This window comes from Diospyros lotus, chromosome 14 (genome assembly GCF_014633365.1).
Source record: "Diospyros lotus cultivar Yz01 chromosome 14, ASM1463336v1, whole genome shotgun sequence".
Classification (NCBI taxonomy): Eukaryota; Viridiplantae; Streptophyta; class Magnoliopsida; order Ericales; family Ebenaceae; genus Diospyros; species Diospyros lotus.
Window position 1 is genome coordinate 15,363,380 of NC_068351.1, and position 20,417 is coordinate 15,383,796.

A 20,417-nucleotide genomic window follows, 5' to 3' on the forward strand; every position below is an offset into this window, starting at 1 on the left:
CGACGGCCGCTGCCTTCATCTGCCTCACCGTCAATCTGCCTTCATCGAGCTTCTTCTCCCCCAACCGCCAACGCACTCAACCGCCATTACTACCGTCGGCGAGTCTCTTCCCAAGGGTATGTCTATTGTTGGTTGTCACTAGATTTACACTGTTAAAGTTGGTCCTGACAGCTAGATTGATCGTCTTAAGGTTTGCCTTGTTGCCAAATGATACACTTAGGTTTATGGCTTTGATTATGGTGATACATTTTCTCTTGTTGCTAAGATCTCCTCTGTTCACTTTTTCTTGTTCTTTGTTGCTATGTTTCACTAGCTTCTTTATCAACTGGACATAAAAAATGCATGCCTTCATGGCAATTTACAGGAAGAGGTATACATGGAGCAAGCTCCTAGCTTTGTTGCTCAGGGGGAGTCTGGGCTGGTGTGTCGCCTTCGAAAATCCTTATACATCTTAAAACAGTCTCCTCAAACTTGGTTTGGTTGATTTAGTTTAGTTGTTCTTAAGTTTGGGTTAACTCGTAGTGAAACTAATCATTCTGTTTTTTATCGCTCTTAGTCTAACCACCACATTCTTCTAGTGGTATATGTTCATGATATAGTACTTACAGGGGATGATGATGTTGGTATCACTTAATTGAAGGCACATCTTCACCAATAGTTTCAGACTAAGGATCTGGGTTCCTTGAAATATTTTTTGAGTATTGAGGTAGCTCGATCAAAGCAAAGCATCTATATTTCTCAAAGAAAGTATGCCTTGGATATGCTAGAGGAGACAGAGTTGCTTGAATATTAGACTGTTAACGAGATAGGGGGAGCCTCTTTCTGACCCTGGGCGTTACCGTCGACTAGTTGGGAAACTTAATTACCTCACAGTCACATGTTCATTTGTTGTGAGTGTGGTAAGTTAGTTCTTGGATTCACCTTATGACAGTCATTGGGATGCAGTGATTCATATTCTTCGGTATATTAAGATTGCCCCTAGTCGAGATGTATTGTATCAGAATCATGAACACAGTCAGATTGTAGGATATACGGATGTTGATTGGGCAAGATCACCTAGTGATAGGCAATCCACATCTGGATACTGTGTATTTGTGGGTGGAAACCTAGTCTCTTGGAAAAGTAAGAAACAAATTGTTGTCGTCAGGTCCAGTGCAGAAGCTGAATATACAGCAATGGCCATAACATGTGAGCTAATGTGGCTAAAACAATTAATAGAGAAGTTAGGAGTTACGCAAGTCAAGTCTATGCAATTGATTTGTGATAATCAGGTTGCAATGCATATTGCTTCTAATCATGTGTTGCATGAGAGAACCAAACATATTAAAATTAATTGCCACTTTGTTAGAGAAAATGTGCTATTTGGGGATGTAGTTACAACATATGTGGGTTCTAACGATCAGTTAGGCTGATTTACTCACCAAGTCACTAAGAAGTTCTCGTGTGAATTACATTTGTGCCAAACTAGACATGCTCAGTAGATATGCTCCAGCTGAGGGGGAGTGTTAAATAAGATAAGGGGTATTAGTGTAATTAACTTAAAATACTTGTATATATATTCTCTTGTATTATACACTTTTGGTAGAACACACAACGTATGCTAACTACAGCATATATAGTTAGTTATCGGTGCACCACATGATTATGAATGGCGAGAATATGTTCCATCGCTATGTTTATGAATGGATGAGAGTTTGTTTCACCACTATGTTATGAATTCGCGAGAGTTTGTTCCATCGTTATGTGAGATTGGGCAAGAGTTTGTTTCGTCGTTATGCAAGAATGAGTGAGACTTTGTTCCACCAATAAAATTAATGTATATGAATGATTAAATGTTAGTATCATTTTAGATGATCTTAACATCATGCTTATTACTACTCTTATTTTATTGTTCACTTGTCCACTCCTATTATTTACACTATCATGGCATGCTTGGCAGTAGACTTTGTTGCATTAATTCTTATTTCCCCCATTATAATGCTTTTCATCCCTCACTGAGTCTATAGATTATTTATCTCACCCCACCACAATTTCTAGTTTGTAGGTCCATGAACTAGTGCTATTTCAAGAATCACAATATAAGATCCTCTTCTATCCTACCTTAGTCAAGTCTAGGATACAGCACATCAAATGCATTGAGATAGGGAAGTCTATTAAACTAGGGTTTTGGAGTAATTGCTTCTTTATTTCAAATTATTTCATGAATTTCAATTGTATTGAGATATTAGGCACTAAGTTGCTCTTTATTAAAAATGATGTCATTTGATGATGTTGGCATGTTCATGGTATGGAGATTAGTAATTAAAATTCCATTATTTGATATGATAGTTCCCATAGCATGAGAAAACCAATGTCCAACATGAATTAAGTGACATGAGGCTTACTACCCTCAGTGGGGCCCACAGTCCATTAAGGGGTACTTCCAGTCACGGCTCTTAAATTTGGATCATGTCAAAGGTCTTGGGTAGAGTACTTGGTCCCATGAACTCAAGAATAACAGCTAGCAATCTTGGGGATGGCCTGAGGTGTTATAATAGGATTGCCCCCATTAGATTTTACATACGGCTTAAAATGAAAGCAATGCCACATTCATGCACTTATTTTATTGAGGTCATTTTTTGGCTTTTGGCACAAAGACAAATTTTATAGATTGAAAATTGCTGTAAAAGAAAAGCCCCAGATTGATATTTCAGACATTTTCAATGATTCCCTAGTTCTCTGGCCCTTTCCTTCTCAACTCCATGAGCTTATGATACTGCACGTGAGATGAGTTACTGATCATTGTGGCATCAACCAGCACTACCGTCAAGTTCCATCTCATCAATATCAACCAGCAGTCTAGCACTACCATCACTATTAAGCCTGCTTCCTCAATTTACCAGTGTCTATTTCTCTATGCCTGATTGTCAACCACCCCCGCCCACATACCCATTCCCTCATTTTGTCTCTCTTTCTCTCTCTATTTGATTCTTTTTTTCTTTGTCTGTCTATCTGTGTGTATTCTTTTTTTTTTTTTTTTTTTGGCAGGGGAGGGGGGTGGTTGGGTTGGATCTTGGGTTTGTTTTAATCTCTCTCATTCTTTAATTTTTTTTAGCTCTGGTTATTTCCCGTTATTTTTTCCAACTAGTTTTGTAACTACAAGCATAGATAGCTTTCAGGTTTACAAATTGCTGAATCTGATTGCATAACTTTGGTTACGTATTGTAAAATTTGGTTTGAATAGAGCTAATTTTGTGCATGTTGGAACTAATGTTGGCATTAACAAAAAAAAACCCCTAATTTTGTACATTGTCAACAAACAGTTGACATTTTTTTTTTTTTTTACTGAATAAACACTTGTGTTGTCATTATGACCTTCAATTGATTGTGAATTGGAAAATCTTTATGCATGATTCAATTTAAGTTTTTCCCATTCAAAAAAAATTGAGGATCCACCACTGATCACATTCTTGACCCCCCACCCCCAACCTCCAAAAAACGAAAGAGAAGTTATAGGATATTGTACTTTTAGGATACTCCTAACTGGGTCCAAACAGTGAGGGACCACATATTAGTGTAGATGTGACACCAGACATAATTTTTCTATATTTAGGGAAGTATGAATTTTATTTTATATTAAAAATGAGAAAGGATGAATTAAATTGATATTTTGAATAATTGTGAATAATCTATATCTAGCATCTAGGCACATAATTTACCTGAAAACACAGCATCTCCGCGAATAGTTCCTTTCTCAAGAGATTCCCTTAAACCTCCATCTGTTGTATACCTGGAAACATTTTTACCAAATCAATAAAAATAATGAAGATTGAAGAAGCGTTGATATCCTAATTTTCCTTCAGGCAATCAAAGAAGTGGAACTAATACTGACAAATCATGGATCAAGGGTTCGGAACACTTAAGAAAGGCAATCAAAGGGTTCGAAACACTTAAGAAAGACATACTCCGACATGGAAGATGCAGCAGAAGCCTTCGAAATTGACGGAATTCTCAATGATTTTCGTCAAGGGGATCTCACCGCCACCCAATATTTTAGTCAACAAACAAAATATTGGTAACTGCTTGAAATGTATGAGACAACAGCATGGGAATGTCAAACCGATGCTGGAAAATACAAGAAGATTGTCGAGAAGAAGTGAGTTTTGTAAGTTTTTGATAGGTCTCAACAAGAATTTAGATGAAGTCCGGGGGTGGATTTTGGCAATCAAACCTCTACCAAATTTGCATGAAGTTGCCTCAAAAGTGCGACATGAAGAAAGTAGAAAGAAGGTGATGATGGGCACTACAAATCAGCCACTAACTACTGAAGTTTCTGCCATGATTTCTCAGGGAATAGATGCTCACTGCACCAAGAAAGGCAGACCTTGGTGCGATCATTGCAAAAAGGTAGGACACACCCTAGATACTTGCTAGAATATCCATGGCAAATCCATTGATTGAAAACCAAGAACTAAGAAAGAAAGTCATGGAAATCGCACTGCAACAAAAGAGAATTCTATTGAAGTTCCATATGCTCAATTCAGCAAAGAACAATTGGATATTATTCAACAGTTAATTTCCCAAGCTCAACAGACATCAACCACTCCAACCACTGCCCATTCAACAACAGCTACAGTAGCCCAAAAAGGTAATTTTCTTACTGCACTTAAGGCTAAAAAGATGGACAGCAATGGTATTTGGATAGTTGATTCCGGAGCTTCTAACCATATGACAAGTGATATATCTCTAATCCGAGATTTCCAACATTGTTCTAAAAAATTACACTCTGCATATTGCTAATGGTTCCATATCAAAAGTGTCTAGTACAGGTTTTGTTATCCTTTCCAAGAACCTTACACTTGAATCATTTTTATTGGTTCCAAAGTTGGATTGTAACCTACTATCTATTAGTCAGCTTTCTCAGGAAAAGAATTGTGTTACTAAATTTTCCCAAATCATTGTGTTTTTTAGGATTTGAATTCGAGACATATGATTGGCAGTGTTGCATTTAGGACTCTATATGTTCAATGTGACCAAGTCCTCTAAAAGATAAACTTAAAAGATAGTTGATGGGAAATGTTCTTTTTCAACTCTTAGGTCTAGTAATGATAGTGAAATTATGTTATGGCACTATCATTTATCCTAGTCTTTTGTTTCTCAAAGAACTCTTTCTATCCTTATTTAATAAAAATTTAGTTGATGTTACATGTGAAGTCTGTCAATTATCTAAACATGTTCGTAATTCTTATCCACATCAAACTTACCAAGAATCTCATCATTTTTCATTAATTCACAGTGATGTTGGGGCACCTTCTAAAATTAAAAGTGTAACTAGGGTAAGATGGTTTGTTTCGTTTATAGACGACCACATTCGTCTCTCATGGGTATTTCTCATGAAACAAAAATCCAAGGTAGGTCAACTATTCGAAAACTTTCACATCATGGTTCAAACTCAATTCAATGCCAAAATTCAAATTCTCCATACTGATAATGCCAAAGATTATTTTAATTGGGGCATATCTAATGTTCCTAAAATTTTTTGGGGGGATGTTGTTCTTACTGCTAAATATCTTATTAATCAAATGCCTTCTCGGGATCTCAAATTTCAAACTCCATGTCAACTCTTTCTCAAGGCTTATCCCACCAGTCGTCTCATCTCATCTATACCTCTTAAAGTGTTTGGTTGTACCTCTTTTGTTCATATTCCTCATCAAAATCGAGATAAATTTGATCCTAGAGCCATTAAATGTATCTTCCTCGGTTATACTCCAAATCAAAAGGGATATGTGTTATTCTCCTCTCACAAAGAAATTCTATCATTCTATGGATGTTACTTTCCTAGAAAAACAACCTTATTATTCCAAAACCAACATTCAAATGGAGAGTGAGAATTCAGAAGAATTTTGGTTTTGGGATTTTGAATCATCCTACTACTATCCTTCCGTCTACTCCTAGTTCAAAGTCTCACGTCACTGAAAATCAGTCAAATTTATAGCCTTTTGAGTGTTCCATTACAGCCTTTGGGTGTTCCTTCAACTGTTAACAACAAAGAGTTAATTGTCTATTCTAGAAGGAAGAAAGATCAAGGACATGTAGAAGAACAAGTGCAACTCACTACTAACCATGAAGCTGAACCAAATTCATTCCAAAAGAAACACAAAAAGGTAACACTTTCTAATTCTGAAGAGGTGAATTTAGATGATCTTGATCTACCAGTTGCCCAAAGAAAAGGTGTAAGGTCTTGCACAAAGTATCCCATCTGCAATTTCCTATCTTACAAGAGGTTGTCCCCAGAATACTGTGTTTTTACTACTAAACTCACAAATATTCAAGTTCCTAATAATATACAAGAAGCTCTCCAAATACTTGAATGGAAGCAAGCTGTAAATGAAGAAGTTAGAGCACTTGAAAAAAATGGAACTTGGGATGCAATCAATTTACCTCCTAGAAAGAATCTAGTTGGACGCAAATGGATTTTTACCATAGTTGTTAAATTGAGATTCGAATCAAGAATCGAAATCCTTATTTTATAAATCGTGAATTGAGAATCGAATCAAATCGTAAGACTCGGTATACATTCTCAATTTTAACTATAAATAATATATATCAATAGAAAATAAATAAAATATATTAAAATTATACCAAAAATATATTCATGTTCTCTTTAAATTCAAATTGCATCAAACCAAACCACTTTCAAAATATCAAGCTAGAAAAAAAAAAAAAAAAAAAACTACAACTATTTGGCTACTAATAATAGAAAAAATTTGAAGAGAAATTCAATCAGAAAACAAAACATGACAGAAAAAAATCAAAGGAAAAAAAAAAGACATAGCACTATAGCAGCAAGGAAAAATCAAAACAATAAGAATTAAGAACTACAAAATAGGTTGCTAGAGGTTCTCTTGCTTTTGACAACCCCAACAACAAAAGCAAGTGTTGGCACATGAGTCTTTGATTTTTCCTTGCTACTGCAATGTTGCGTCTCGTGCACCTACACCTATGAGTTTGTGACCTCTTTGTTGGCAAGTGAGCCTCATGCCCATAAGGTACCCAACGCATGTGCAACGCAATATTCTTCTTCTTAAGACTCGTACGATCTCAAAAAAAGCAAAGAAGAAGAAAGAAGCAACGCCCCTTGAACATAACTTTAAGTCTCGTAGTCACGGCTCTTGCCTTTGCTTCTGATGTTTCAGCTCATGCTCATATGTAACGTTTTTCTTATCTGCTTCAAGCTTTCAAATCCTGATGTTTCAGCTCATGTCATTTCGGTTCATCTTTGTGTTAGTCTTGCAATTCGGCCAATTCTACTGATTCTTTCGATTCACGATCGATTCTAAGGGATTTTCGATTCACCATATAGATTTGATTCGATTTCTATATGAATCGAGTCGAATCGTACGATTCTAATAACACTAATTTTTACCATTAAGCACAAAGCAAATGGAAGTGTTAAAAGGTTCAAAGCCCGATTAGTTGTTAAAGGTTTCACACAGGCTTATGGTATTGACTATCAAGAGACTTTTGTATCTCTTGCAGTGAATCATGACTGAAAATTACATCAATTAGTTATTAAGAATGCTTTTCTCGATGGAGATTTAGAAGAGGAGGTGTATATGGAGATACCTACAAGTCTTAAGAATGAAACAAATTCAAACAAAGTCTGTAAGGTAAAAAAATCTCTTTAAAGTCTCAAACAGTCTCCTAGAGCTTGGTTTAACATATTTACTAAAGCAGTAAAGAAGTTTGGTTATTCATAATGTCAATTTGATCATACTTTGTTTATAAACAGTTCTTCTAGCAGAAGCATATCCATTATTATTGTGTACGTAGATGATATAATCCTAATAGGAAATCATGAAAAGGAGATTAGCAAACTCAAGAGATTTCTTGCAAATCAATTTGAGGTCAGAGACTTGGGAAATGTAGAATATTTTCTTAGCATGGAAATTGCAAGATCTAAGACAGGTATTGTAGCTTCTCAACATAAATATGTTCTTGATCTACTTAAAAAAACTGAAATACTTGGATGCAAACCTTCAGATACTCCAATGGAGATTGTAACCAAAGATAGAGAGGAAAGGAAAAATACTCTTGCTGACAAAGGAATATATCAGAGACTGGTTGGTAGATTTATTTATCTATCACATACGAGGCCTGATATTGGTTTTGCGGTAAATGTAGCCAGTCAATTTATGAACAATCCCACATAAGAGCATATGAACCGATTGTATCACATTTTGAGACACCCAAAGAAAACTCTTGAGGAAGATCTATACTTTAAGAAGACTAAGAAGAGGAATATTGATGTATTCGCTTATGCAAATTGGGTTGGTTCTATTATTAATCACAGGTCCACTTCTGGATATTGTACTAATAAATGGGGAAACTTGGTAACTAGGCACAGCAAGAAGTAAACAATTGTGGCTCAAAGTAGTGCAGAAGTTGAATTTAGAGCAATGTCTCATGGAATATGCGAAGGAATGTGGTTAAATCAATTGCTCCTTAAACTTAAAATTGTATTAGGTGATCAAATTAATATATTGTCACAATCAAGTTGCTATAAGCATAGCTAAAAATCCAGTTCATCATGATCGAACTAAACATGTGAAGATAGATAGGCACTTCATAAAAGAAAAAGTTGAAGATGGGACGATCAATATTTCCTACATACCTACTGCTCTTCAAATTGCAGACATTCTAACCAAAGCTCTATCGAAAATCAAGTTTGAGGATATGAGATCCAAACTAGGTTTACTTAACATTTACAACCCAACTTGAGGGGGAGTGTAAAAAATATGTAGTTATTCAGTTTTGAATAATCTGTTTGAGTACAGTTTGTTATAATTTTATTCCTCAAATGTTTCTTTTCCTTATTCTGCAATTTCTAAGTCATAACCAATTCCTATAAAGCAGTTACATCTATACCACATATATAGCTCTATAAATTTTGAATGCAATGATGTTGATTTTCTGTCAAAATCTACAATTTGTGATTGTGAAAACTGAATAAGTCCTTGATTGATTAGCATATGTACACGCAATCCTCTAATAGAGGAGAAATAATACAACATAGGAAACAAATAATGCCTAGGAAAGAAAAGATACATATATACAACATTAGGAAAGTTACCTAAGTCTAGATTAGGAAAGTATCCTATTCCAGGTTTGGAAACTTCTAAAATGGACCTACAGCAAATCTTCTTTGATAATCCTTCGAGATCCAATAGTCTCCCTCAAGCGGGAGAATGAATGTATGTCATTCCTAGCTTGCATATTAGGTCTTCAAACCTCTTTACTGTCATCCCTTTAGTGAACACATCAACCACTTGTTCCTCGGATGGAACATGAGGAATATGAATTAGACCTGCATCCAACTTCTTTTTTATGAAGTGCTCATCTATTTTTATATGTTTTGTCCTATCATGTTAGATAGGGTTATGTGCAATGCTAATAACTGATTGGTTGTCACAAAATAGCCCGAGTCCAATTGAACCTTGAATCTAGATCCTCAAGTCTTCTAGGATGATCCTTAGCCACAATAATATGCATAGGCCAAGAGCCATTGCTTTAAATTTTGCATCTGCACTTGATCTTGCCATAATACTTTGTTTCTTGCTCCTCCAAGACACAAGATTTCCAGGAACACACAATACCCTGTGGTTGATCTCCTATTAGTGAGAGATCCTGCATTGTCAGTATCGATGAAACCTTTAACATCCAACTCAGCCTCTGTTTTGAATAATATCCCCTTTCCTAGAGTAGCTTTTAGACAGCTTAGAATCTTCCTTACAACCAGCATATGCTCCTCGGTTGGGTTGTGTATAAATTGGCTTATTAGGCTAATAACAAAGGCAATGTCTAGCCTAGTGTGGGAGAAATATATCAATTGGCCAACAAACCGTTGATATCTTCCCTTATCAACTGGCTAACTGTCAGGATTCTGCCATAACTTATTGTTGGGTTCCACCAGAATACTAGAACCTTTGCCTCTTGTCAACCCTGTTTCAACCAATAAATCCAATACATATTTACATTGAGATAGGAAAATTCCAACCTTAGAGTAAGCAACTTCAATTCCCAGAAAATACTTGAGGATACCAAGGTCTTTAATTTCAAACTCTTGGGCTAAATTTTCCTTGAGTATCTTCTGTTCTTCTTCATCATTCCTGATGACAATTATGTCATCCACATAAACTATTAATGCAGTGACTCTCTTCCCTTGAGTGCTTTATGAAGAAGGTGTGATCACCCCTACTTTGACTATATCTCATAGCTTTCATGGCCTTAGAGAAACGGCCAAACCAAGCCCTTGGGGACTGCATGAGTCCATAGAGGACCTTCTTGAGCTTGCACGCTTTCCCTGTGTCTCCTTCTTAGAATCCAAAAGGCAAATCCATGAATACTTCCTCTTCTAAATCTCCATGAAGGAGGGTGTTTTTTACATCCAACTACTGTAATTTCCATCCAAAATAGGTTGCTAATGAAATGAGAATTCTTACCATTGACATTTTTTCCACAGGACAAACGTCTCAAAATAAGCTATGCCATAGGACTAAGTATGGCCCTTAGCCACCAACTTGGCTTTATATCTCTCCAAGGTTCCATCAGTCTTGTATTTCACATTAAAAATTCACCTGCAGCTACTGATATGATTCCCTTTGGCCACGAGACCAACTCCCATGTCTGATTCTTCTTTAGAGCTCTCATTTCTTCCAACATAGCTTGTTTCTAGTTCAGATCCTTTAGAGCCTCATCAACTAATTTAGGAATGATAATGGAATCGAAAGAAGCTAGGAAGCTCTTGTGGTTTTGGGAAAGACAGTGGTAGGACAGAAAATTGGCCGAGGTGTGTTAGAGTACAGCTTCTGACCCTCTTTCTAACAGCAATAGGTAAATCCAAATCATCATAAATAGGGTTAGGTTGAATTGAAATTGAAGGATGTATGAATTCCTTACCTGGACTGGGGTCAGATGTTAATGCATCCTGAGATTCTAGAACTGCCTTAATTTGAATACATAAGGGGATCCTTTAAACGCAACCGGAGATGCAGCTTGCTTAGTACCTTGCTCATTGTTGTTTGAGGAGTAGATAAGAGGCTGAGGGGATGAAACAGATGTAGATGGAATAATAGATGTGAACTATTGATCAGTACTGGAGCATGTTGGTACTAATCCTAGGGTAGGAAAAACATCCCCACTATGGTCACCATAAACCAAATTCTCCCCGTGGTGACCATCCTAAGAGGAACCAAAGGAAGGAGTGGATTCAACAGATGTTACATCTTTGGAGACAGAGAACTTTCCTGTAGAGGAATGATAACATTTGTATCTCTTTTGAGTGGGAGAGTAACCTAGGAAGACACACCTAATAGCTCTAGGGTCAAGCTTGTCTCGGTGATGTTTGGGAATGTGAACAAAGGAGACACAGCCAAATCCCTTTAAAGGGAGAGAAGAATGCAACCTGAGGTTAGGAAAATAAGTAGACAAACACTGAAAAGGGCTCTGATGGTTTAGGATTTTAAAAGGTACTCGATTAATCAAGTAGGCTACTATAAGAAAAGCTTCTCCCCAAAAGTTCTTAGGAATATGATGATGGTAGAGAAGGGTTCTAGCAACATTTAGAAGATGTCCCATCTTCTGTTCAGTCACTCTATTTTGTTGTGGAGTGTCTACACAAGAAGACTTATGGGTAATCCCCTCTGTTGGAAAAATTGATGCAAGTGATTGTTGAAATAGTCTATTGCATTATTAGTACGAAATTTCTGTATAGGGGAGTCAAATTGAGTTGAAATCATTTTACAAAAATAGGGTAGGAATGATGAACCAAGCAACTCTCCGGCTCCGGCTTCGATTGTTTGATCAACTGGGGTTGATTCTCCAGTTGTTACATATGGAGTGACTTCTAAGATTTCTAGCATGCTCACCTTGGCAATCAGGTGAACAAAAGGGTAGCAAATGAAGGCTTGGTCAAAGAGGGAAGGAAGAAGAACAAGGATGTGCAACGAAGGCACACTAGGGTTTAGGAGCAATAGGAAGGCTATAATACCATGTGAAAACTGAATAATTTCTTGATTGATTAGCATATGTACACAGCAGTCCTCTTATAGAGGAGAAATAATACAACATAGGAAACAAATAATGCCTAGGAAAGGAAAGATATATAAATACAACATTAGGAAAGTTTCGTAAGTCTGGATTAGGAAAGTATCCTACTCGCAGTTTGGAAACTTCTAAAATAGACCCACAGCAAATCTTCTTTGACAATCCTTCAAGATCCAACAGTAACTGTACAAAAACAGGAGCATATATATTTTCTTCTGGGGGGACCTTTTTTCGCCTTTTTTTTGCTAAGCAAAGGGGACCTTTGACTTTACTTCACACTGTTTAATGTATCCAATACAAGAATTTTTCCAAGATGATTACTATTACTATATTTTAGTTTAATCAATCTTTAAAGAAAAATCAAAGTTATCACTCAAGTGCCAGTTCATATTTCAGAATCCCAAGCAGTTTGATAACAGTACAATTTTTCAAAGAAATGAACAGAAAGCATTCCTAGATCATATACCAAGAGGGAAATATACTATCCAGAAGCAAGGAACTTTCTCTTTTCGCCACAAAAAAAAAAAAAAATCATTGACATGGGTTTGAAGACATCAAATACTTACAGAATTATGCCATATCCAAGATGCCCCCTGGCCATTTTGACAAGATGATGAAGATAAACTTTGTCATCTCCATAAGAACCATACTCATTTTCAATCTGTCAAAGTAATATCCATGAATTGGAAAATCACTAAGTAGAACCTAACATTAAGTGCTCAGACAAATAAGAAGTTCAATACACCAGTTGCATATTGCCTTTTAAGAGTAATTCGAAAATAACATGTTCAATTTCAAAAGTAAACAAATGCATATATATACAGCTTTTTTCTTTTAATTGGAGCCAAGATGCTTGGAGAAATATGGTGCCTTATCTGACGACCACTTTAAAAGCTACGAGCATTTTTCAGATCAAGTACATGATGCTCCTCACAACCATCAATTATACAATTTTACTGGACAGGACCACACACTTGTCAGAATCAAACAGGACTCAAACCAGTAAAGGTAGTGGTTCACGGTTTACTCATTCAACTGACTTGATAATATTAAGTGTATTGCATTAGTAATCCTCATATAATAAATTTAGAAACTGAGGCATGAGAAATAGATCAGATGCACATGTAATACATAGAAGGCAGCCAGTTCAGACTTTTCTAGCTGCAGTTCCATGGGAATATTTGAATTTCCCAATACAAAAGTAAAAAAGTCCAGTTTTCTGGCCACTTGGTACAATTGTTTGAATCAAACATGCCAGCAAACCAGATCCTTGATCAATCAGCTGGTTTAGTCTGGTTCTGATATCACTACACAGAATATTTCTAGAAGTTGTTCAGACCATTTTTTATTTCTGTAACTCCTGAAAAGTCTCAATTGTGGAGCAAATTCAATGGATGAGAATGGTAACCGAGATTGACCAAGAACAAGGAGTAACAAATCAGATGGACAAACATCCAACAGAATTGGGATTTAGGGAGAGAAATCAGAAGAATTGGGGGGGGGGGGGGGGGGGGCTCGTGGGTGTTTTACCAATGGTCTGTACATACAGATTAAAGAAATCAGTAGAAGCATCATTACACAAGCAAACTCAGAGATTGAGAGAGCAAGAGAGAAGAATAGAGGAAAAAGAGGGTTTGCAGTGATCAAAGGAGAAGAGAAACTGTTACCTAACACTTTCCAGAGGCTAGCTCAGGTGATCCACCTACTCCTCTCTTTTGGTTTTCTGGAAGCTTTCTCTGTCAAACTGCCTTGTCTTCTCTATAGATGGGCCATCACCTTAGCCAGAGTGGCTCAACTAAAATGGTGAGCCTTTTAATCCCCTCTATTTGAACCTTCTTCTCTTGGCTCTCCCAGCAACAAGCAAAGGTTGCCCACCCCCTCCAGATGTCATTTGATCCCTGTTGGCCCTCCCTTGGCCTACAGCATGAGCAAAAGGCCCCTGGCTTTGGCAGTTGGGCTTTGGGCCCTTCAACCCTCACTACTAGAATCAAGAGGGGCTAAGGCCCAGCCTAATTAGAGATTGGACTTTGACCTGACCTGAGAATGACCCAACCCAATCAAATCAAGGTTGACCCAATTTCAAGGAAAAAAATTATTTATTCTTCCAACCACCAAGTTTTCATAGCCAAAAAAACCCCATAGGTTATTTTGACCACTGAGATAAAATCCAAGGTGTGAGTGTCGTGAATCAAAGCAGAAAAAACAAGAAGAGTTGCCATAAATCAAGGAGGGAAGATTTGCCACAAATCAAGGAATAGTTGTCAATTAGCAAGTAATTAGCAGTCAAAGATTAGTTGTCAATTAGCATGTAATTAGCAGTCAATTAAGCAAATGATTAGATGTAATCATTTATAATTTAGGCCTTAATTTTAGCCTTAATTATTGTACAGCTTACTAAAATTTTCAATAGAGAGAAGCTAGACCTAACGTGGAGTTCTACTCCTAAAAGAAGGGTTTTCTCTCTTTTCTATCTTGTTCAAGATCTTTTTTTCTATCTTGTTCAACATGGTATCAAAGCTTTAGGGAACTCTCTGTGGGCAACCCTTCTTCGGCCTTCATTGCCAATTATCCTCCTAACCTCCAGCCTTCATTATTGTTCAATTTTCTGGCATCCTTCATTGCGGCAACCACACCTACTGATTCGTAGCTCTCTCTTATTTTTTCTTTAGCCTTGTTTCTCCGTTCAATCAAGATGTCTACTCAAACTAGTGAGATTAGCTCTTGTGATACAAGAGAAACAATAGCACCTCCAAGGATCCTACCTTCAAGAGAATTGCAGCAGATTCATGCAGCCTATAGATTGGATAGAAGAAATTACCTCAAAAGATCTCCACTTATCCGAACCATTTTGAAAGGGAAAGGAAAGATAAGTCACATCACGAGGACCAGACCAACGAAGGAAAATCCAACCTATGCAGCATGGGATGAAGATAATTCCATGATCATTGCATGGCTGTGGAGTTCCATGGCACCCGAAATAAGTGACACCTATATGTTTCTACCCATAGCCAAGGAAGTTTGGGAGTCTATTCAACAAACCTATTCGAAAGTTAACGATGCAGCCCGGATTTATGAATTAAAAACCAAAATCACTACTGCAAAACAAGGAACAAGTCTGTCATGGAATATGCCAATCTCTTAAAAGGATTTTGACAAGAAATAGAGCACTACTAGGTTATTAAGATGAAAAATAGTGATGATGCATCCACACTGAAAACCTTCATAGAAAAAGAAAAACTTATGATTTTCTAGCAAGACTTAATGGGGAGTATGATCAGGTAAGAATCCAATTCCTTAGTAAAGTTGATTTACCTTCATTTAATGAAGTTATTTCAATTATATTGGCCAAAGAAAGCAGAAGGGGTGTAATGTTGCACCCTAAACCAATCGAGGCTTCAGCATCGGTAGCTAATGGAAGAAGCCATGGATTCAAGAGAGACCAACTAAATGGAGACAATGGTAAGACAGTTCCTAAGCACACAAGAAGTGACAGCTATAACAACCTATGGTGTACTTTCTACAAGAAACCCAAGCATACTAGGGAGATGTGTTGGAAGTTAAATGGAAAGCCACCAAGTAAAGAATGGGAAATAAGGGTGGACAACTGCATCAGAGTCAAGGGTAAGCCAATATGGCCACTTCACACAAGGAAGAACAAATCCATGAACCAAAAGAACAGAAAGAATTCAACCAAAAGGAGATTGAAAGGTTGAGGCAATTCCTATGTACCTTGAACAAACCATCTATCTCAAGTAATTGTTCCTTGATACATTCAAGTAAACCTCCTATTTCTTATACTTTAAAAGCCTTTGATACTTATTCTCCAGATTCCTAGATCATTAATTCTGGCACCACTGATCATATGACACCTTTCTCCCAATCCTTTCACTTATATGCTTCTTGTTCTGGCCATAGAAAAATAGCTACTGCTAATGGTTCATTAATCACAGTAGCTGGCATAGGAGAAATTACAATTAGCCCGACTCTCACTCTTAAAAATGTCTTGCATGTGCCTAAATTGTCCACCAATCTCCTTTCAGTATCTAAATTGTCTTCTCTTCTGATGTCAACTACAAAGTTATTTTTCTACCTTCTTGTTGCTTATTTCAGGATCAAGTCTCAGGACTGATGATTGGGCATGCTAAGGAACGGGATGGATCATACTACCTTGACAAATCTAAGAAACAAACTGCTCCCAAATGGAACCAACCCCAAACCTACCTCTCTAAACAGTATTAGCCCCACAAAGGACACCATTTGGCTACATCATTACAGGCTAGGACATCCTGCTTTCTCCACACTCAAGATTATGTTCCCTTCTTTGTTTACAAATCTAGATATTAGCAAATTTCATTGTGACATTTGTGAACTTGCCAAACACAAGCATGCTATTTTTCCTCCTAGTAATAACAGAAGCCATTTTCCTTTTGATTTAATTTATAGTGATATTTGGAGTCCATCAACTATTCCAAATATTTCTAGTGCATGTTGATTTGTCACATTCATCGATGATTATACATAGGTTACATGGATCTTTCTCCTCAAATCTAAATCTGATGTGAGTGACATCCTCCAAATTTTTTTCTCTATGATCCAAACTCAATTTGGGGCTCAAATCAAACAATTTAGGTCTGATAATACTCGAGATTATTTTAACCAAACTCTTTCCACCTATTTCCATCAAAAGGGACATGAGTTTTCTCGTGTTTGTACCCCACAGCAAAATGGCCTTGCAGAAAGAACGATCACCTTCTAAATACTACTAGGGCCTTGTTGTTTCAACATAATGTGTCTAAACACTTTTGGGGGAAAGCAGTCCTCACAGCAACTTACACCATCAATCGCCTATCATCCCCCATGTTAAATTTTCAAACTCCAATGAAGATGTTATCTCGCTTCTATCCGGGTCTTTCTTCCACATCTCCCCTCAACCCTAGAGTCTTCGAGTGTGTTTCTTTTGTTGAGTTCACAACCATAATAGAAGGAAATTAGATCCTCAAGCAACTAAATGCATTTTTGTGAGCTATCCTTCTAACCAAAAATGATACAAATGCTATCACCCTCCCACTAAAAGGTTTCTAATCACTGCCGATGTTACTTTTGTTGAGCATGAATCCTATTTTTCTCAACCTTATCTTCAGAGGGAGACTTCAATTATGGAAGATAAGGTTGAGCCTATGCCACTCCTTATCTCATTTCCACTTGAAGTGCAGAAACCTGAAGCTACACCTAATCCCATCCCAGAACCTTTACCTAAAGCTGCAAATACTGAAAACCCTACTCCTGAACATACAATTACAGAACTTGCCCATACAATTACAGAACCTACCCTTACCCCTGCACCAAAAACCCAGCCCCAACCTACTTACCCTAAACTAGAATCTCCTATATCAAACTTCCCTGAACCCCATGACCTTGAAAAGGGATAGACCATTACCAACAACCGTTTCTCACAAATTTACACAAGAAGGACTAATCCAAAACTTGAACCAAGGTTGCACCTATCATCATAACCAAATTCTGGAAATGAGGTAAGATCTCTCAGCTCAAATTTTAAGTATGATTCTGGGACAAAAATAAACCTGCCCATAGCCCTAAGGAAAGGAACCCGAGAGTGTACAAAATATCCCTTATATCCATGATCTTATTTTTTATCCTTTCAAAGTTGCTCTCCAACTCATAAAAGCTTTCTTGCAAACCAAAAGTGGAAGAATGCTATGAGTGTTGAAATGTAGGCCCTGGAGAAGAACAATACTTGGGAAATTGTGGATTTACCAAAAAGAAAGAAACTGGTGGACTGCAAATAGGTTTTCACAGTCAAATATAAAGCAAATGGGTCACTTGAAAGGTACAATGCTCGATTGATAGCTAAGGGATACACCCAAACATATGGAATTGACTACCATGAAACTTTTGCTTTGGTAACCAAAATGAACACGGTAAGAATTCTTTTGTCCCTAGCAGCTATTTTTAACTGGCCTTTATAGCAATTCAATGTGAAGAATGTTTTCTTATACGAAGACCTTGAGGAGGAGATCTACATGGATATACCTCTAGGATTCAATGAAAACAGACCTAAAACTAAAGTCTGCAAACTCAAGAAGGCACTATATGGCCTGAAACAGTCACCTAGAGTTTGGTTCAAGAGATTTTCCAAAGTGATGCAAACCATGGGGTATAAACCGATCCAAGGGGACTCAGGTTCGGGTTCAGTTACAACCCTTATTGTCTATGTTGATGATATTATAATGACAGGGAACGATGAAAAGGAGAGAGAACTTGGAGAGATGTTTGGCTAAGGAATTTGAAATCAAGGAACTAGGGAATTTAAAATATTTCTTAGGTATTGAAGTGACACGATCTAGGCATGAGATATTCATAACTCAACACAAGTATGTTCTTAACCTTTTGAGGGACACAGGAAAATTGGCTTGCAAGCCAGCCAGCATCCCAATTGATCCTAATCACAAACTAGGAGAAGTAAAGGGAGACAAGGATACCGACAAAGAAGCCTATCAAAGATTAGTTGGTAGGTTGATTTATCTATCTCACACAAAGCCGGACATAGCCTATACAGTGAGCATAGTAAGTCAATTTATGCATAGACCCAAGGAGCTTCACTTGCAAGCATAGTTGTTAAAGGCGCGCCTAGGCGCAAGGCGCTAGTTCAGTGCCTCGCCTGGGCTGAGGCGAGGCGATTTCAGCGAGGCCCTCACCTTGCACGGTGAGGCGCTGAGGCGAGAAGCGTGCCTCATGAAACTTAGGTTTTAATTAAAACCTGGGCAGCCCAATTCCTCCCCCTCTTCTCGATTCTAGCAAGTAAATGTCCACATTTTCTTTTATTTATATTTTACCTTCCATTTACTTTAATATATAAATGTAAATAAGAAAGTACCCCCTATTTGGATTCAATAAAAATATCTAAAAAATCAAAATCCATAACAATAAGAAAATAGAATTTTGGTTTTAATACAAATTCGGGATTTAGCGATTTTATCACCCCCAAAATACATACCTACTATTTCTTGAAAAATTCATTAAAAATCATTTTAACAACAATGAATATTAGCTCTCAAAATACCGGGAGATAGTTTTTCAAAATGAAAACATTTTCTTATATGTCTCCTTATAATGCGCTAATCTTCCAGATTTAAAAAAATAGCATTTTTCAAAATGAAAACATTTTCTTGATTGTGGACTTGTAGTGTTTATATGTTTGTTTAGAACTTTGCATGATGATTGGTACTTGTTTGAATTTTAGACTTTAAGTTTGAACTTTGATGATGTTTCTAGTTTAGAATTTGCATGATGAATGAATCAACTTTGATATTGTTAGTTTAGAATTTGAAGATAGTGAATCATTAATGATATGAATGTGTTATTATTGATAATTTGATATTTTTTATTATTTTACAAGATTTTGAGTTTTTTTTCTAAAATGTGCGCCTCGCTTCGCAAAGGCACGCCTCGCCTCGTGCGTCTCGCACCTCAAGCTCTAGGACCCTTTGCGCCTCTCTGCGCCTTGTGCCTTTCAGAACTATGCCTGCAAGCAATCTATAGAATTCTACACTACCTTAAAGACACCCCAGGAAAGGGAATTTTGTTCAGAAAAAGAGATAAACTAACCCTAGAGGTCTATACAGATGCAGATTATGCAAGTTCAATAGTTGATAGGAGATCTACCACAGGGTATTGCACTTTCTTGGGAGAAAATCTAGTTACTTGGAGGAGTAAAAAGTAGACTGTTGTGGCTAGGTCGAGTGCAGAATTGGAAATTCGGGCAATGGCACAAGGTATATATGAGTTTCTACGGTTGAAAATTATTGTTGAAGACTTGAGACTCAAGTGGGATAGCCCTATGAAACTCTATTGTGGTAATAAGTCTGCTATCAGCATTGTACACAATCTTGTACAGCACGACCGAACAAAACACATTGAGGTTGACATGACCAAACAAAATACATTGAGGTTGACAGACATTTTATAAAAGAAAAACTGGACAGAGGGTTTATTTGTACTCCCCCTATATACCAAGTGAATCCCAGCTAGCTAATGTTCTAACCAAAGGACTCCCTAGTCATGTCTTCCACAAGATTATAACCAAACTGGGAATGGACAATGTCTATTCACCAGTTTGAAAGGGAGTGTCATGAATCAAGGTAGAAAAATCAAGAAGAGTTGCCATAAAAGGAAGGAAGATTTGCCACAAATCAAGAAATAATTGTCAATTAGCATGTAATTAGCAATCAATTAAGCATGTGATTAGATGTATTTAGCTATAATTTAGACCTTAATTTTAGCCTTAATTATGGTACAGCTTACTATAAATTTCA

The 20,417-nt window shown here is 37.0% G+C and overlaps 1 protein-coding gene across 2 annotated transcripts in view; it reads right to left on the bottom strand.

The window, feature by feature from the left end:
• The window catches only part of LOC127791188 (beta-galactosidase 17), an 82,797-nt gene that overhangs the window by 38,134 nt on the left and 24,246 nt on the right, over nt 1–20,417 (bottom strand). For both annotated transcript variants that reach the window (XM_052321024.1, XM_052321023.1), the window contains exons 6-7: nt 12,651–12,745; nt 3,699–3,769 (exon numbers count right to left, since the gene is read on the bottom strand). In XM_052321024.1, coding sequence (XP_052176984.1) covers nt 3,699–3,769; nt 12,651–12,745 — 166 coding nt within the window. The remainder of the gene's footprint in view (nt 1–3,698; nt 3,770–12,650; nt 12,746–20,417) is intronic.